Source organism: Zootoca vivipara, chromosome 16 (assembly GCF_965207765.1).
Source record: "Zootoca vivipara chromosome 16, rZooViv2.hap1.1, whole genome shotgun sequence".
Lineage (NCBI taxonomy): Eukaryota > Metazoa > Chordata > Lepidosauria > Squamata > Lacertidae > Zootoca > Zootoca vivipara.
This window is the reverse complement of record NC_142599.1, coordinates 31888969-31909028: the sequence shown is the minus strand read 5'-3', so window position 1 is coordinate 31909028 and position 20060 is coordinate 31888969. Positions and strand designations below refer to the sequence as shown.

General features: G+C 45.0%; 1 protein-coding gene across 1 annotated transcript; it reads right to left on the bottom strand.

The window, feature by feature from the left end:
• Window positions 1-2347: 2347 nt before the first annotated feature.
• MPZ (myelin protein zero) lies at window positions 2348-16930 on the bottom strand. The gene is given in 6 exon segments (XM_035098921.3): window positions 2348-2746; window positions 3495-3552; window positions 5000-5135; window positions 6100-6313; window positions 7485-7651; window positions 16727-16930. Coding segments are annotated over 6 exon segments (906 nt in total). The 5' UTR covers window positions 16797-16930; the 3' UTR covers window positions 2348-2485.
• Window positions 16931-20060: the final 3130 nt, after the last annotated feature.

The following is a 20060-nucleotide window of genomic DNA, read 5'->3' as shown; positions in this document are numbered from 1 at the left end:
CCTGAAACGCAAGCAGGGAGAGTTGTTATTGTGGTCAGGTTCTGCTTTAAACACATTTCAGCTGCTTGCTTACCACAGGATCCTAGAACAGAAAGGAGACAATCTCTGTATAGAAATGTCAGTCTTTTTATTAACTTCCTTTTTTTTAATTGTGTCATGTATCATTTTTGGTTGTTGCTGCTGATTTTGAGAGAATGTACACAAAGTTGAGAAAGCCCCACTAACCCCCCAAAAAGGAAATGAAATACACCATCTTACATAACATTTAAAAACAAGAAAACCAAAACACAAAGGCAGTTGACTGCTACGCAGAAAGTATGTGTGTGTTTGTGGTTGGCTATATACATATCTATGGAGACGAATCTATTTGCTAGGCCCTACCACACGCCAGTGTTGTTAGATTCCTTGCTCACAACTGATAAGGAAGGTTCTGAAGCATTGTGGGGGAAAGTGTGCATATATGATATAGCAGAGGATGCAATAGTAATATGTCCAAATGCATATACGAGTTTGGGTAGGGGCCCTTCCTCAACAGTATGGCGTTTTCCTGGCCTAGCAGAACGACTGGCCTCTAGATCTTTTCTTTTCTTTTTTGCTCACTTGGTAGCCGTTGGGCCTACTAAGTTACGGAGCATGTTGTCATGGGTAACAAGAGTTAATCTGAAAACAGAGGAGGACACATCCTAAAAAAAGAAATGAGGACATAGAAGGTGAAAGACTGAGGCCTCAATATGAAGAGGTATTAACCGTGTGACGTCATGTGGCGTTCGGTCACCGGGGAAAGAGAAGAGGAAAGAGAGACTAACAGAAAGATATCAGTGGTTAATAATAACTAATAACAACCCTCCTGTGGGTTGGGGATCACACTAAGGTTTAACCACTGTCGAGAAGGCTTGTTTCCAGGATGGCTTAATTCCCCTCAAGGGGATTAGTGAAGATGCAGAATGAACCAGAATATCAATGATAAAGGCAGGGAAGGAGAAGGGGATTCGGCATAAGGATGCGTGGGAACCTGCCTGAGGCATTTTTCTTATCAAAACCCCTCATAATTTCCCCCCTCCTTCAAACCTTCACCCTTTGCCTAGAATTCAGCTTTGGGCAAAATCTGGTGACAACCTGGAGATGGGCGAAACCCCCTCCCTGAGGAAATTTGGGGGTGCCTTGTTTTTCTCACTTCTCCCGAAATTCCTCAGATGCTTCGCTCAAAGCAGGAGCCCCCGACTGTGTCTAAAGCAAAATTCTGTGGCAAATGCATTGTGCCTTATTCCATTGATAACCCCCTGTGATGTGCTTTTGCGAGGATTGGGGCAAAAGAGAGCTTGCCTCCGAGAGCGAAGGTTAGGCAGGGATGGAGCACCAACAAAATACTATCCTGCCTTCCAGAAAATTAGCATTTTCACCTATATGCAGCCAAACAGGGGCTGAAGTAAACAGACAAAAGTGGGGTGGTGTGACCTCCAATTGGGGAAGGGAGCTAAACTATCCTTCTGAATCTCAGAGACACGTATATATATATTTGATCCTTGGATTAAAGGGGGGGCGGAATAGGAAAAAAATACACCTGTGCTCGAAAAACACCGAGCGGAAGAGGGTTGTGTCACAGCCGTTTTGGCAGTAGAAGGTACCCCTGTCTGGGGGGGGGGGGGTTCATGTCTTTCTTGCCAATGTTTGGGGGGATTTTGAGGAAAACTAGAAGTAGGAGGACACCTGTCTATCCAGGCCTCAAGGCATTGTATCGGGCCTAGTGACTGATGGGAGTTGGAGCCCTGTAGTTTAGGGTGAAGGTTCACCCTAAACAGAAGGCCAGGTTCCCATTAGAAAACCAGAAAATAAGCCCAGTCTGTTATTGTCTATCTACAGCTTTTGCATGGAGGTCTTAAAGTTGACAGTGGCGAGACTGGGTCACTCGGGAGAGTCGCCTGTGCCTCAGAAAAAAAGTATCTGCATGGTGTTGAACTAAGTTTTACTTAGAGTAAACCTGTTGAAATGAATGAACCTAACTTATCCAGGGTAATTAATTTCAGTGGGTCTACTCTGAGTAGCAAAGCATGGGTGGAATAGTGTTCCAAGATGCTGAACCAGCCTGTTTCTAGACTTAAGAGAAGAAGAGGCACCTCATAATGGCGAGGGGGCATCGTTTGTTCCCTAGGATTCACCCTGCCTCAGTTTGCCTCATGGTTTTAATGTGCACACAAAGTCCTAGGAGTTATTAATAATGTTAAGTCACTTAGGTGGGTGCAAATTCCCTATGCTTTGGATATACGTATATGATGCGAAAGGCTCTCCATCGATATCTTAATAGGGACAGAGACTGGGCAGGAATATGCCTAAATCCCATCAGCCCCAGACTAGATGGGCTATAGTGAAGTGTGTAAGAACATGGCGGGATACAAAACCAAGAGGGTTGGATGCAGGGGGGAGACTATCCCAGGCCTCTCTCCTCAGGATGGAGGGCTGGGATCATCGCCACCTTTTCAGTATCCAATCACTTTTCCGAATCGCTTTTGATGATGTTCATGAGAGCGTTTTTGAGGCTGTTCTTGCTTGGGGACTTGACGGCGGGCTTGAGGCCTCCGGCCTCGAGTTGGTCCCTCTTCAGTTCCATCTCGATGGTCATGACGACCTTCTTCTCGCCCACCTTCTTCTGGGTACCTTCCCTGCCGGCTAACCGCTATTTCTTGGACCTCTTATCGCTTGCCGACTTGGTGAGGCGGCTGTGGTCCAGCATGGCGTACAGGACGGGTTGCTACAGGAGCAGAGGGAAGAATTTAGCAGGAGAGGGGAAACAGGGAGGGAAAAGAGAGTCTTGTCACCACACAGGAAGCCATAAAATGTGGGCCTGCTTGTCTAGGCCTGCATCCTTTTCCTCAGAGGCCAGATGCCTCTGGGAAGCCAACAAGCAGGAGGATATCAGTAGCTACTAGCCAAAATGGCTATGCTCTGCCTCCACTGTCAGAGGCAGTAATTCTTCTGCATGTGGAAGTCACAGGGCAGGAGATAGTTCTTGTGTTTGAGTCCTGTTTTCGAGTTTCCCTCAGGCATCTGGTTGGTGGCTGTGAGAATAGGATGCTGGACTTGATGGCCCACGGGCCTGATCCACGAGGTTATTACTCTCTTACCATTGGTGTTACATTGAAACATGTATTTAAAGTACATGGTTTCCCACAAAAAACCTGGGGACTGTAGCTTACCCCTCTTGGAACTACAGTTCCCAGCACCCTTAAACTAAGGTTCCCAGGATTGTTTTGGGGAAGCCATTCCCTTTAAATGTTTGGTCTGGTCGTGGCACAGGTTTCTTAAATATATTATCCGTCCCACTCATTTCCCCCCAGACACATTTCCTCCCCCCCCCCCCCATATCTGAAGAAGTATCTGAAGAATACTTCTGGTATCCGAAGAAAGCTCATACCAAAATAAAAACTTAGTTGGTCTTTAAGGTGCTACTGAAGGAATTTTTTTATTTTACTTTCCCCCCCCCCCACACACACACTCACCTGACGGCCTCTTTTTGAAGAATCCTTGCCCAGCCTCAACTTCCCTTTCTCCATAGCGCTGAAATAAAATGGAAATAGAAACAAGTCAGGCTCTTTGTGCTTAATGGAATGCATGAATGGTCCCTCATATTGGGTATGTTTCTGTGCAAGCAAGGAAAGGGCTACACATTGCCAAAGGAAAAAAAGGAGAAGTCAGATTTGCCTAAATTTTTCACATGCTTATTTATATGCATAGATGCAGCTTTAGAAACAATTATTTAATTAGAAATACATCTCCTCGGTGTGGTGCAAACCTGTGTGACCAGGGCCACATTCACACCATACAGTGGTACCTTGGTTTTCGGATGTCTCGGAAGTTGAACGTTTCGGCTTTCAAATGCCGAAAACCCAGAAGTAACTGCTTCGGTTTCCAAATGCCTTTTAGAAGTCGAACATGCCACACAGCTTCTGCATTGAGTTTTCTGGACGTAAATGCTTCTGGAAATGCATGCTTCAGTTTTCGAACGTTTCAGAAGTCAAACGGTCTTCCGGAACGGATTACGTTCGAAAACCGAAGTACCACTGTACATATAAAGTGCTCTGACACCACTTCTAACATTAATGGCTTCCCCCAAAGAATTCTGGGAGCTGTAGTTCATCAAGGAAGTTGTTAGCAGACCCCTTATCCCCCCTGCAGATATAGAATTCCCATAGTTCCATGGTAAGAGGGAATGATTTTTAAACCATTCAGGGAATTGTATCTCTGCAAGGGGCCTAAGGTAAGGGGTCTCCTAAAAGCTCTCAGGATTTTGGGAGGGAAGCCATGACTGTCTGAAGTGGTATTACAGTGATTTAAAATAAATGTATGGTGCAAATGTGGCTCAGGTGACTTGTGTGCTTGCCTACTTGCTCAGTCTGCTGCTCAAGGGTTGATGGGCAGCATCAGACTGCTGGGGTCTTGCCCTCAGGGGTCCGGCTGGCCTTTACCAAGGGCTTATTATTATGATGATTGTTGTTGTTGTTATTATTATTATTATTATTATTATTATTATTATTATTACCCCGCCCATCCCAAGACTTTAGTGTGGCAGGCCTTGCCCTGTGGAACTCCTTGCCAACAGAAGTTTGTTCAGGAGTCATCGCTCCACTCTCTCAAATATCTTCTGGAAACTGTACTATTTGGACAGGACTTTTGAACCTGAGATTCTTTGCCAACTAGATTTCCCGGTTACGTTTCACTCTTAAAATGGTTTTTACTGTAGCATTATGTGCTTTTAGGTTGCCTACTGCCTTGCAGTATTTTATACAGTAATGCGGTCTATAAATACTTAAAGAAATGGGCGTAGCAAATGTCATAGATCCCTGTGACTACAGCTCCTGGCACTGTAGTGTAGGGAAGTCTCTGAACGAAGCATTCTCCGTGCCCTTAAAAATCTAACAAGTAAGGAGTGTGTGTATATAGCAGCAAGGGCGACACTCATGGTTTCTGCCCTTCTATAACATCTCCATCCTCCTGGGTGCTTTACCTGAGTCTCCGCTGGAGAGTGGCTTGTCTCCTCAGCCAGCAATACCGGATGAGATAGGCGATCACCAACACAACAAAGACCACGAGCAGAACACCTCCAATGACGGCTCCGAACACAACACCATACCTGGTAGGTACTACAAAGCAGAAGAAGGGAGAACTTTGCTGTTAAAGATGAAAAAGACCTTGAACTGGAGCTTCCAGCCCACAAGCACCACCTGAACCTGACATGGGGAGACTCCAAACACCGGGGGCCAAACCTGGTCCTCCTGGCCTCTCTTGGGCTGAGTTCTTTGGTTCTCTGGGGGGGGGGTGTCACCTGAGTCAGCTGACCTCACAAGAGCCAATCACTGTCCTCCAGGCCCTATAAAGCCCTGGCTGCAGGGTTTTTTCGTCAGACAGAGCAATACGTCTTTAGCGTAAGGACTTTGCTTAAGTTTCTGCTGCTGCCTAAGCTGCTGAGGAGAAGGACTTTTGCATCTGCTTTGCAGGCAGCAGGTCCCGGGTTCAATTCCTAGCACCCATGCGGTGTTCTTATAACTAGTTTTCTGACTTCATATACTGTTTTAATTCCTTAGCAAGTATTCAGACTCTTTTATACACATTCATATCTCTCCCAGTTGCCCCCTAACTCTACCCCGCCCCTGGGCCAACTCCTAACTCAGAAGTGGGGAACTTGTGACCCTCTAGATGTTGCAGTACTCCAATGCCCATCAGCCCCAGCCACCATGGTAAGGAATTATGGGAGTTGTAGTCCAGCTATGACTGGTGCCTCTTAGGTTGCATCCTGCTTACAACACCTTCCTCCTCACACTTCTCTCTTGGACTTAAAGATGATGGGGTCACCTTGGATCTACCATCTGAGAGAGAAAAAGCAAGCATGGTTGCCCTTGCATTCTCTATATTAGTCATTTTGGAACTAGAAACTTTTCTATCCAAGCTCGGTACTTCCTATCATAAGCAGCTGTGTTATTTTCTTACCCTACAAGCATCTCTTTCTGTGTGAGCGCAGCAGGTAAATTCTGCTCTCTTAACCAGATTCACAAGCTGTGCTCTGCATACCAATATGAGCAAACAGTTCACCTGGAAGGGAAACCTTACCATTTTCAAAGACGTAGAGCACGACCTGAGATGACTTCCCCACGATGTCAGGGGGGTTCTTGACATCACATGTAAAGGTGCCGTTGTCTATGTACTCCAGGTTATGGATGACGATGGAACCATCTTTCCAGCGAGGATTACCAATCCACTCAACGCGCTCCTTGAAGCGTCCAATGTCGTCTATGTAAGGCTGGCCTTTGGCATAGTGGAATATCTAAGGTGGGAGAAGATATGGTCAGGAGGAATGGATGTGCCCTTGAGGAGAGGCTGCAGCTCAGAGACAGAATGGCTGCTTTGCATTCAGAAGGTTCCAGCTTCGATCCCCAGCATCTCCAGTAAGGCTGGGAAGGACTCCTGAAGCCTGAAGCCCTGCCAGTTAGATCATAGCTACAGCATATATTTAAAACACTCTGATGCTGCTTTAACAGTTATGGCTCCCCACCTCCAAAAGAATCCTGGGAGCTGTAGCTCTGTGAGGGGGCGGTGTCTCCTGAGAACTCTCAGCACCCATGGCAAACAACCGGTAGATGTCATAAATTGCATCAGGATGCTTCAATGGAAGCAATTCATAATATTAAGAAGAACAGTAAATTGTGCATAAGAGGCAGTAATAGTAAAACTAACTTACAAAAAATGCAATATATTAATGAAAATTGCATTGCAAATATGTGTCAGGGGAAATTGTGGACAAGCATGTATGTTAAGAGTGGGAAAATAAGAAACCGAAAAACCGAAAAAGAGAGCTTTGCTCATCTCTAAACATGATGACACAGGAGAGAGAAGAAGATGGGATTTCAGGCCCCCTGTCAGACCACAAACGTTTAGCTCCTCTCCTTTCATCTTTCTATTCCATTTGGCCATCACAATAATTCTGTATTTAAGATCTAGTGCCTGGGTTTTCTCTTTCCCCCTCCTCCTTTTCATTCCTTTTTTCTTCGTAGATCTATTGGCAGTGACAGTCTTACACCAATATTTTGGTTCTGCCTTCCCCAACTATTATTTTTATTGGAAATGTTCTGCAATACACAACACGGGAATATATGCACATATATAATGCCGTAATAATCTATTTTGTTGAGTATATTGTATATATAATCAAAAGGCATAAGGGGAAAGAGCTTATCTCTTAAATTCCCTAACAAAATGTACAGGACATTATTCTCTCTCTCTCTCTCTCTCTCTCTCTCTCTCTCTTCTCTCTCTCTCTCTCTCAACCAATTGATTATTGTGTTGTGTTCCTTCTTGGATCCTTACCGGATTTGTCAATTTCAGTTTTTAAACTATCATTGATATCTGCAAGCTGTTCCAGGAGGCTTCTCCCTCTTAAACTGAAAAACAAAATGAATGAGCTAAAAATGCTTCAGATAAATGCTTCAGATGCTTACCGAAACAGAGTCTCTGCCATTTTCTGGCTGAAAATGCCAAGTGATGGAGATGTCATCGGAGATCCATTCCCTAGACCAAAAGGAGCAGGAAAGCGTAACTTTGGAGCCCACTGTGCCATGGACTTCCCGGTCTGTGTAAACGTGGATGGCCAAAGTTGGAGTTAGCACTGCAAAGGAGAGAAAATAAGAGACATGTATTGTGCTATTTCCTCGTCATTCCTCCTTCCTCCTCACCCCTTTTTTCCTTTTGTGCCATGTCTTTTAGATTGTAAACACAATGGCAGGGACTGCTTTACCGCTGACATTTGTAAGCTGCTTTGGGAGCCTCTCTTCATTTCAGCTACCGGTAAGTGTTTTAGTTGTTTTAAATTATTTTTAATTGTGTTTTCATGTTGTAACCCACCCTGGGACCTTAAGGTGAAGTGCAGGTTGTTGTTGTTGTTGTTAGCTATGTACACACTACGTATGGGGAACATTTGGCCTTCCAGGTGTTGCTGAAGTACAACTCCTTAGCAAGCATGGCCAATAGCCAGGGATTATGGGAGCTGAGAGAATAGACTATTATCTTCCTTTCGTGTCATAGCTTTTTAGATGGAAAGGGCAGAAGATATAGCTGTTTAAGACAAACTGAGATCCTTTTGTTTTTGGCCTTAAGAGCAATATAAAATGCTTTAAATAAATATACAGTAAATTAAATTAAACAGCCAGGGAACATCACTGCCAGCTAAAGAACAAATTAAAGAGTAAGGTAATTTATACAGTATTTCCAAAAACATTCTTGAATATCTTTGACTGCGGTCTTCTTCTCATTCATTGAGCAAAACAAAACAAAACAAAACCCTGTTGTACTTGTACAAGCATATAAAGCAGAGAGAACAATTATATGTATAGATTAATAGTAAAATTAAAAAAACTATAACATACGAACATAGAGTGTGCATATGGGTTAAAGTCCAAGGAAATACTATCAGATTATTACAGCTGCCATACAACTGGATTTTTCTGGACATTACTGAGATTTCAAAGTCGGAAGTGACATCCGGGGAGAATTTCCAGAAGGCAGCGGCTTGTCCTGAATCTTACTTTTTACTTTTTGAAATATGGCAGCCCTACAATTATCAAGTTTTGTTCCAGATTTGCCAGGCTTGTGACATGGGTTGTCTTTAAAACAATGGTTTCGCTATACAGTATGCCATAAAAGAATGCCAAAGCATATAAAAAGTGGGGGTTCTAGTCCTGGTTGAAATCTCAAGTTATGCATAATTTTCTCCATTATAGCTATATTTCAGAGTGAGTGATTCCTTGACAAACTGCAGTCGTGTGGTTTAAATGTGTGGTGCGGATGTGAGCACAGAGAGAGCCTGGCTTCATCAAAACTTTTCCCAGCAACTGATATTTTCCCTTCCTGTAAGGAAAGTCATTTTCTACCCAAGACCAGTCAAATTATTTTTGTATCAGAGCCAGTAAGGGACTTGTCCCCCTCCCTGGCAGTAAAAACAACAGCCACACACCAATAATAATGAATAAAAAAACCCACTACCGGTAATATTTTGCCATCTTTTCATGACAATTGAAATCAGCCATCACCAGTGAGTTCACTCTATCTAATGGTAGGACCGGCCCTCTTAAATCACTGCAGAAACAAGGTGACCTGGAGAGATGCCCAGGCATGTCATATGCTTCCTCTGGCCCGGCGTGTGAGAGGCAGACCTACGTGGGGTAGCCATCCGGGGGCCCCATAGTCCAAGGTGGAGGTGTACACAGCTCCCTTGTTTGGAAGGAAGAATATGCAAGGCTCTGGCTCATGAGACTGGCCCAGTGTGACCGCTCTCTGTAAGACTTTGTTCCTGTCTCCACACCCCCTTGCCTATCCATCTGTAGCGTAGGAGGTTCCTTCTGCAGAACCTTGCTGTGGTCCACCATCACCACCGAAAGGGGCTGTGGAACATTGCTGATCTACCCAGAAGCCTCCAGGGCGACATTTGGAATCAAAGAGGGCATTGTACACCACACAATCCCGTCTTTTTGTCTTTCCACCCCCGGATACAAATTCCAACATGTCGGGCAATTTCCCTGAGCCAGGAGATTTTGTCCCCGTTCTTTTTCTTCTCCCTAGCATGGCCAATAAAACAGGCCTGCATATTGTGAGAACGCATCCGATCCGGGCCAAGGCCTTTTGCTGCCTGAGGCAAAGGGGCAAGATGACACCTCTCTCTATATATCCATGTACTGAAGCTAGCTGGAAGCGGAGTTCAATCTTAGGGCACTTTCTGACTGTTGCTATTTTAGGAGTGGGATTCAATCACAGACCAGCAAGTTCAAGTCACGCAGTTATCGTTGACTGGCAGGCCTTGCGCCGCTGACCTGCTTCCCTCAAAAATTGGACTTTCTGCCATAAGGAAAGTGAGCAGGAAAAGGCGGGACAACACTTGTTTTTGGCACAACATCCCCCACAAACAACTCAGGACATATGCTTGATGGACAGGTCATCCAGAAGAGCCTATGTTTTGACAGAGGTGGCGGCACAATGTTTTCCACCAAACCTGCCACGCCCTCAGGGCAGTTGGGGAAATTCAGGAAATTCTTACTTCCTGAGGTGGCCATCTGACTCCACCTGGTCGTTGAGCCATCCTTGCAACACACCAAACTGAACACAGGCCACCAGCCTTGAGTATTATGGCCTGACAGGCTTCCTGGTGGGTTTTGTGTTCTGTTCTGTTTTGTTTTTGCAGTTCCAGGCAGGCGGGATAGAAATAATTATCAAGAGAGCCTAGCAGACCCCTTTACACAGCTTGTATGTTTGCTGCATTTTTGTTGGAGACCTGTAATTTGGGGTTAACTTTACACTGTGTAGAGAAATACAGTGGTACCTTGGTAGTTGAATGTCTTAGTTGTCGAACAAATCGGCTACCAAATGTTGCAAACCCGGAAGTGAGTGTTCTGGTTTGTGAACGTTTTTTGGAAGACAAATGTCCGACGCGGCTTCCGACTGGCTTCAGGAAGCTCCTGCAGCCAATCAGAAGCTGCACCTTGATTTTTGAACCGTTTCGGGAGTCGAACAGACTCCCGGAACGGATTAAATTCAAGAACCAAGGTACGACTGTACCTCCTTTGTATACCTTCCTTTGAGCTTACTGCTGCTCAGGATTTTACTGAAAGCAAAACTTTCCTGGTACTTGTATGCGAGGAAAACGTGGTTGCTTATTTCCTAAAACCAAGCTGGAAACAGCTGACTCCAAAATTTCATTGGGTACGGTCCATAAAACTCTGTTTCTTTACAAATACTGCATTAAACTGGCATGGGGCGGGGAACCCATAAATTTGGCAAAGCTTAACGACTCGGCAACTATAATTTTGGTGGGATCCTGTTTGGATTGTTGTGGTACCTTTTCAAATGGCCTTGCTTTAAAATGCACAATAAATTCTCACTGTAAAAAACAACAAGAAGTAAAGTGAAATAAAGCCCCTAATTCTACATTTTGAAATTATTTGCACAACATGTCTTGATTGGCACATCCCAGATGGTATCATTCAGATGCCCGTAATTGCTATGCTTAGAATACTGAATCTAGAAAGATAAGGGTATTTGTACAAAATAGTCCTGGGATGCATACACACCATACATTGAAAGCATACCCACCACACTCCCAAATAAGCTTTATTTTCAATTTATTTTTTATGCCTTTTTAACTGAATGAGATTGCAAAAGCAGAAGCTAGCCACATCTAGTGTTTCCGTATAGTAAGTAAGTAAATAAATAAATAAATAAGTAAATAAATAAATACAGAAGTTGTACGTGGCATATATCCACTAAAGAAGAAAGAAGCAAAAAATGCAAAAAGGCTAGAGTAGAAATTGAAACTTGCATGGTATTAGTAGGTAAACTGAGAACAAGTTTACTTGTTTCTTGTTACTCTGTCCCAGCTCCTGCCAACCTAGCAGTTCGAAAGCATGCCACTGCAAGTAGATAAATAGGTGGCGGGAAGGTAAACAGCGTTTCTGTGCGCTCTGGCTTCCATCAGGGTGTCCCGTTGCACCAGAAGCGGTTTAGTCATGCTGGCCACATGACCCGGAAAGCTGTCTGTGGACCCTCGGCCTGAAAGCGAGATGAGCTGCGCAACCCCATAGTCGCCTTTGACTGGACTTAACCGTCCAGGGGTCCTTTACCTTTTTACCTTTAACCTTCTTGCACTGTTGCTGCTTCCACAGTTGGAGGCAGCAATGCTTCTGAATTGCTCCTGAAACTACAGGAGGGGAGAGTTGCTCTTGTGCTCGGGTCCTGCTTGCGTGTTTCCCACAGGCATCTGTTTGGCCACTGTGAAAACAGGACGTTGAACTAGATAGGCCATTGGCCTGATCCACCAGGCTCTGCTTATGTTCATAACGTTTTGGGATATGCAGTTTGTAAGATTCACTCATCAAACAGGTAATGGATGACCAGCAGAGTCACAAAGTCTTATGGGTCAGCCTCTTTTCTCTCTGCCTTTAGACAGTGCTTTAACTTTTCTGATATTGCTATGAATAAAAGCGCCCCCGCCCAAAGCATCTTGGATACTGTAGTTTACCCCTCACAGAACTACAATTCCCAGCATCCTTAACAAACTGCGATTCCCAGGGTTCTTTGCCGGGAGAAATGTGCTTTAAATGTCCTTTAAATGCACAGTTCGTACAATGACACACATACGCACTATGTTCTCATGTTCTTATTGCCTTGGGAAACATGTGCAGAAGGTGCAGAACAGAAATATATTAAATACACTCCCTCCCTCAGATATTAACATTCTTATGAGTATTTCTCCTTGGTAAGGAAAGATGAACTTTACAAAATTGTCTAGTGCACCTTAACTACTATATTTTTTAAGTTGCTAGTGGAGACATTTGCAGATATATAACCCTGTACAGGAGATATGGAGTGTACAGTAGTCCAAAACCGTTACATTGCATATACAGTACTAGATGGAGACTAGTATACCTGTGGCCCAAGACACACTTTCCTACTGGGGGTGGTATGTCAATTTAAAGCACATGCCTTTCTAAGAAAGAATCCTGGAAACTGTGGTTTGCTAAGGATGCTGGGAAGTGTAGCTCTGTAAAAGCTAAATTTCAGTTCCCATGATGATTCTTTGGGGGAAGTCATGTGCTTTATATGGGCAGGGTGTATACAGCCATGTGCAATCTGAAAAAGGAGGCATTTTATGTTTCTCTGTAGAATGGGTGACAGCACCATCCTATTTATGTCTACCTACCTGAAAATTTTATTGAAATTTTTACAGTGGATGAAAGTGAATAGGAAAAGGGAAAAAAATGAAAATGGGGGAAAATACATAAAAACAAAAGAAAGCTGAGGAAAACAACAAATGCTATTGGTTACAATAGAACACTTTCCCCCCCCCCCCAGTCTTTCAAGGTTGGAAGAGGCAGGGAAGGACTCTGGAGGGACCATCTTGGAGGCTGCAGCTATAAGCAGTCACTGCATTGAGCCAGACAGGAGGGTCTTAGGCTGGTCTCCAAAATTCCATCTCCTGAGTTCTGATTGTGTTGTTGGATGTAAAGATCAGGTTGCATAATGGCAGACATTCCCTTGACTCCCAGTTTGGGAGAAAGCAGGATATTAAAGACTAACAACAACAACAACAACAACAACAACAACAACAACAACAACAACAACAACAACAACAACAGGGAAATAAGAAGTCTATCTGCTTATATATATACTGCATAGTTCTGTAAACTTAATTACATTTTATTGTTATTTTGTTATTGTAGCTTGTTTGCGGTCAATGGTAGCTATTGAACCTTTGGGACTTTCAGGGCAGAAAGCAGGGAGCCCAACAGTAGGTGGCGCCAGAGCCAACGGCAGGCAGAGATTGCTAATTCTAGGCAGTCTACACATTGCCACTTAATTCCATTTCCAGCGCACTCACACTCCTAGCCTTCTGAAGCTGCTGACATGTGGTGTTCGCCACTAATCCATATCGAACCTATTGTTTCCCGAGAAGTACTGTTGCTTGATGCGTTTTCCCTCTCAAACCTTTTCCCCTGCCAAGCAGCTGCCTGAGTCCTTGCAGTGCATCTGCCAGTCAGAGTAGACAATATTGGGATAGATGGAGAAAGGATCCAAGCTTCTTATGTCCCATTGATCTCTCACAGCCCCATTCTGAAGGAACAGTCATATATACCGTAGCTGGGTGGCAGGGCTACCGCTTGGCATGCAGGAGGTCCCAGGTTCAATCCTTACCATCTCCAGGTTGGGCTGGGAAAGACTCCCTGCACGAAAGCTGTTGCCAGTCAGTGCAGACAGGAATGAGTAAAATGGACCAGGACAAGCCAGTTTCCTATATTTCTGTTAATGTCTGGCATACCCCATACATTTAAAGCACACACATATGCAAGAATTCTGGAAACTAGTTTGTTAAGGGTGTTGGGAATTGAAACTCTGTTAGGGGAAAACTACAGTTCCCAGGAGTATTTGGAGGGGGTGCCGATTCCCCACCACCACATTTTCTGTTTCTTGAGTCCACTGCTGTGTTTAGACTGCATTGTGCCATATGATGTTTTTTTCTAATTTCCTTGTTTTTAAATTGTCATAACCGTAAACCCCACTGGGGGGTGGCAGCAGAGGCATGTTCCCACCGAACCAAAGGGCAGGATATTGCATTTTATTAAATAAAAAATCCTGGGGGGCCAAACCCGGGGACCTTCTGCATACCCTCTTCACCCTGGAAAGTCTTGCTCAGGCAGCAAAAAAAAGGGGGGGCGATCTTAGAGCTCCATCCAACTAGAGATTGGAAAAACCGATCACGTATAAATTGAACTTGTCAGTAAGGTTGTCAGGTTAGGAGCACCTGGTGGTTTCAGGGTCCAGTCCTGAGACCTAGGGATTGCTTCTGGTGATGTCACAGGGGCAGGCCCTGGAAACGGAGGTTAATTGGGAAAGAGGAGCAAAGGAGGGCAGGACCCACCCACCCCCCAACAGAGTCTCTGCTATAATTTGCAGCCAGCTCCTTCTGGGGTGAAGCTTGCAAGCTGCATGCATAGTGCAAACATGTTTTAGTATTAAAGGCACACTCTCACCCACCTGGAGATTCAGTCTCTCCACCTGCCACATGGAGGAGGCCAGGCAAACCTGGAGACTTCAGGTCAGACAGGGAAGTCTGGCCATCCTCCTTGTCAGGAGGTTGGGGACAGTTAAAGGACATGTATTTCCTAATGGCTTGCTTTGCTTGCACTCACTCTCTCACGCACATACTATCGATTTTCCAAAAGAGAATGGAAAGAGGTCCCAGAGCAATATAAAATGCATCACTTTGTTCTTCTAACACACTTCTCAGTTGAGATGGAAGCAATTTAAGTTACGACTGTAATAGGTCTTTTGTGGCTGTTTTTTTAAAAAGAAGGAAAATGATTGGTATTTGGGCAATTTTTGTCCCTCTGCCAAATCAAATCATAGAATTGTAGAGTTGGGAGGGAACACAAAGGTCATCTAGGCCAACCCTCTGCAATGCAGGAATATGCCACCTCGTCTATCCACCCTGAAAACAAATCAGGGTGTTTGTTCAATGAACAGGTAATCTGAAAGCACCCTGGGATTTTAGGCTTCAAAGTATAAATAGTTACAAAGCATATCTCAAGCTAATACTGAGTCACCATCCTGGACTTCCAGGGCTGCAACATTGGCATCCCTGGAAGACCCCAATTCACAGGGACTGGGTAGGATCTAGAAAGCCACTATTGTCAACTCCTTTTCTATATAATGAGATCATTTCTGGATCATCCCAGCACCCCACCATTGCTGCCCAGATCAAACCACATTATAAACCACCACTATGAGGCACAAGTAGCAATAAATATGGGGCACCCAGACCAGGATTCCACCCCCTCCCCCCAAAAAAGAAAAGATGAGCAGTAGTTTCAGGATAGATACAATACATAATTCGCTTGTGGAACTCTTTGCGACATGATTATGATTATTGGTTGGTATCCAGCTAAGTTCCTACTCAGATTAGACCTATAAAAACCAATTAAGATAGTCATGGTCATTTATTTCAATGGGTCTACTCTGCGTAGGATTTAGTTATTATCATTGGGCTGTATCTAAGTCCTGCTCAGAGCAACCCCACTGAAATGAATGAGTTTTAGTTAGTCAGTCAGTTCACTTCAATGAGTCTACTCTGAGGACTAGCATTGGATGAAACCTATTATTTTTGCTGTTACACACATTACTGTTTTGGTTACAGATTACATCAAGATAAATATATAAGCTTAAATTCACTTAAGTGCCGCAAACATTTTCAACAAGAGAAAAATAAATAAATGAAAAGGAATAGAGAAAATGACAGAGAATACACAGATCTACTTAGCATGATAGCTAAACAGGTGCTCCATGTACAGAATCAGAATTAGCAGGAGCAATTACAGCTAATGGTGAAACCTCCAGGTTCAGGGGCAGTCTACCTCTGAATACCATGGGGGGGAGAAGGGAAAGCCATTGCCTCAATGCCCTTCCATTATCACATCTGGCTGGCTGCTCCTGGGAGCACAGTTCTAGTGTGAAGAAGCTGTGAACATCCAGATGTTGTTATCATCAGCTCTCATCAGCTCCAGCAAGCATGGCTGATGGTCAGGAATGATGGGTGTTGTACTCCCAACAACATCTGCAGAGCCCCAGGCTCCCTGTTTCTGAGCTGCCCATATATTTGTAAGGAGCGACTTTTCTGCACAATAGCCACGGTGGAATTTGAACGCGAGTCCAGCGGCCAACACTAAATTAAATCACAATCACAGGGGACAGGTCCCTTTCAATAGCAAAATGGAGCCTCCTCACTCAGAAGCAGTCTACCTCTGAACGCATCGTCATTTGAGTTCTCCTGATGACCACCGCCTTCTCCCTCCCTACCCATGGTTATTAAGAGGAGTCACGAAGGGGTCCAGTATCTCTGAATATATAAAAGACTTGTTGTCTGTTGCTCAGTCCCTGGGAGTGTCCCAATTCCTGCTGCCCTGGAGAGACTCTGCCAGTCAGTGTAGACCGCACTGAGCTAGATGGAACAGTGTTTTGGCTCGCTATAAGGCAGCCGTCTTCCTATGTTTCCTAACAAGAGGCAAACACTCCTTTGCTGGAGGTACAGAAGCAGAGGTCCAGCAGCCACCTGCCAGAGTCTAAACACTTTACCCCTGCATCAATCTGCTGGGGTCAGACTAGATGACCACCAGGACACCTTCCCATCGAAACACCAACTTACCCATTGTTGAAACCAGCACTGTGAGCAGAAGAAGGGCTCTCTCCCTCCCTGAGCTGCCTGGGGTCCCCATGGCTTTCCACCCCTCTTCTTTCTTTTTTGGATACTGTACAATCCCTACAGCCACATGGAGGGGAAGAGTTGGTGGTGGAGGAGACGGCGGTTCCTTGGCGATGGGTGCCTCGGAGGGTGGCACCCTTGGTTTAAGAACCTGGCCGGCTCTGGAAGGATGCCGTCTCGGCAGAAACGCCGAGCCAATGGGAGCCTGGCATTCGGTTTCGTGGGGTGGGGTGCGGTGCTTTGGAGCCAAGAAGGGGGAAGAACAAGCCAGAGCGGAACAAAAGTGAAAAGGGGGCATTTATGCCCGCTGGCTCGTTAAATGTTGCTCCACACGCTCCGGCGACATAGCTGGGCAAAAGAGCGGCCATTGTCAAGCTGCATTCTCGGCTGAGGTGTAGGCGATGTCACGGCCTCCAGAAGGAATGCCAGAGGAGATGAAGTCTCAGGGCAAGAGTGGTGGAATAGCCTGGTCAAAGGCCTGCATCCCTCTCTTCACTCTCCCAATGGGTGGTTCTTATTATTCTCCTTAATACGTATTAAATTTATTGGTCACTTTTTTAACTTAAGCGGCTTACAATGTCTTCTTCTTCTTCTTTGGCAATCACTCGTATCCGAGTAGGATTGTCTTCCATAAACAATGTATAAAACAAATGAGCACATGCGTTCAAACGAAAAAGACAAACGAAGACAACCCTATTTTTAAACGGCAAGATTAAAACATCCCCACCCACTCAAGGAGGCCACAGACGATTACAAACCAAAGGTCTGGCACAAAAGAACACCCTCTGCAGCATTTCTCCGATTAAGAAAGCGGGACATTCCGGGATCAAATCAGAAACCAGGACAGCTTCCGTAAACACAGACAGTCCTGGGAAAATAGGGACACTTGGAGGGTCTGAAATAAATGTTTTTGCTGCACACCTAAAGGAGTCTAATGACAGCATCAGGCAAACCTCCATGGGGAGACCATTGCATAGGCAGGGAGCCACCACGGAAAAGGCCCGTTCTCATGTTGCCACCCTCCAGACCCCTCATGGAGGAGGCACACAAAGAAGGGCCTCAGATGATGAGGTCCGGGTCAGTTCATATGGGATGGGGCGGTCCCTGAGGTATTGGGAGACCTGAGCCACATAGGTCAAAACCAGCACTTTGAATTGGGCCTGGAAACCGCCAGCCAATGCAGTCAGGCCATAAATGGTGTTGATTCTACAACCCAGTTTGCTGTGAGGGCATGGAACATTATTCACCCCAAGGGCCACATTCCCTTTTGCAGAGCCACATGTCACTAGTGGGTAGAACCAGAGGCAAAACTGGGTGGAGCAGCAAATGCAAAATGTACATTTAATATAATAACAATAATTTATTATTTATGCAGTCTAGCTTCCAACATAATACCGCAGGAAAACGTCAAACACTAAAAACTTCATGATACAGGACTGCCTTCAGATGTCTTCAGAAAGTTGTGCAGTTATTCATTTGATTGATACCTGCTTGACATTGATCTGTTTGACATTTGTTCAGCAGTTACTTCAAAAATAATCCCGCAAAATTCGGCTAGTTTTGGCACATGCAAAACCCGCCCACCTACTTTCCCAGGGCCTTTTAAAGACACGTTTCAAATACACCCCACAAAAATACTGAGAGCTGGAGTATACCCCCAAAGAGAGCTACAATTCCCAGCACCCATGAACAAACTACAGTTCCCAGGATTCTTTGGGGAGGTGGAATATGCTTGAAATATATGGTGTTTACAGTGGCCCTGGAAGCTTTTAGACTTGTATTGTGGGGAAGATAAATGGGTCAGGAATCACCAGGACAGGCTCAACCCTGAAGCGCATGATCACTCTCTCCTTCCAGATCCCTCGAAGACTTGATCCTGAGCCGTGCTTTCCAAGTGATCTGGATCCCTTGCCTGTGCTTGTAGGCACAACATTCCACAAAGCTGGGGCGACTGAGTTTGGGCTGACAAAAGAAACTTTGATTCCCCCCCCCAGCTGGGCTAAGCAGTCCAAAGTGGGCGGTTCGGAGGCTTGGTGCTGCAACAAGGACTGCTGGGTCCAAGGCAGGACACCAGAAAGGCAAGGGAATGAGACAGGCTACAAACGTTGGAAGCTGCCTTTATACAGTGTCAAACCATTGCTCCATTTAGCTCAGTATTTTCTACACAATGACAGGCCGTGGTTTTCCAGGATTTCCATTAGAGATCTCTCCCAACCCGACCTAGAGATGCTGGGGATTGAACCTGGGACCTTCTGTGTGCTCCACTGAGCCCTAGCTACAAGAACAATGGAATCCCAGCCTGCAGGGGGTGTTTATGGCAAACCATAGTTCCCAGGATTCTTGCTTAGAGCGTTTAGCCTCAGAATGTCCATGGTCTTGGAGGGCAGGTGGGGACTTGTCACCTCTCCCTTCTCCCCCTTGATGGGAGAAAACTGGGGTGAAAGTTATAAAAATTGGCTAAAGATGCAGCACACCCTATTTGGTGAAACAGTGGAATTATTCAACCTGGGGTGCCAGCATAGCAATAGTGGTGAAAGTGTTGGATTGGGATCTGGGAGACCAGGGTTCAAATCCCACTCGGCCATGAAGCTCACTGCGTGACCTTGGGCCAGTCCTTATATTTCAACCTAACCTACCTGACAGGGTTGTTTTGTGAATAGATAAAACAGATGGACCATGTACTCTGCCCTGGGCTCCTTGGAGGAAAGGTGGGATAAATAAATGTAATACATAATATGTGAATTGAAGCTTCTCACATCATAATCTGAGGCACACAGTAAGTGATGCCAAAACAGAACACACTCTGCACTTTCTCAGAGGTACTCAGAGTAGTGTGGTTAGCATAATTCTACTCAACCATAAGGTCCATGGGGTCACGAAGAGTCGGACACGACTAAACGACTAAACAACAACAACTCAACCATAAAGCTCGCTCACTCACTTCTCTCATTCTCAGTCTAACTTACCTCACAGGGTTGTTGTGAAGATCTAGTGGCAGTGAACCATTTACTCTGCCTCAGACCCCTTGAGGAAGAAGCAAGGATATATTGTTTCATTATTTTACTTCGACAATCTGCCTTTCAGCATTTGGATCCCTGTTGCTTTTGTATTTTAGAAGTTGCTTTGAGCAACTCCTTCATAGATGCGGGAAAACAACGCAATAAATGGTTGAAATAATAAATAAAATACTGTAAAATAAATGGAAATAACCCAGCAGACGTTGAATGCCAGCAGGGCGGCAGTATGAGGTGCCTGAACACATGCTCAGAAAAACAGT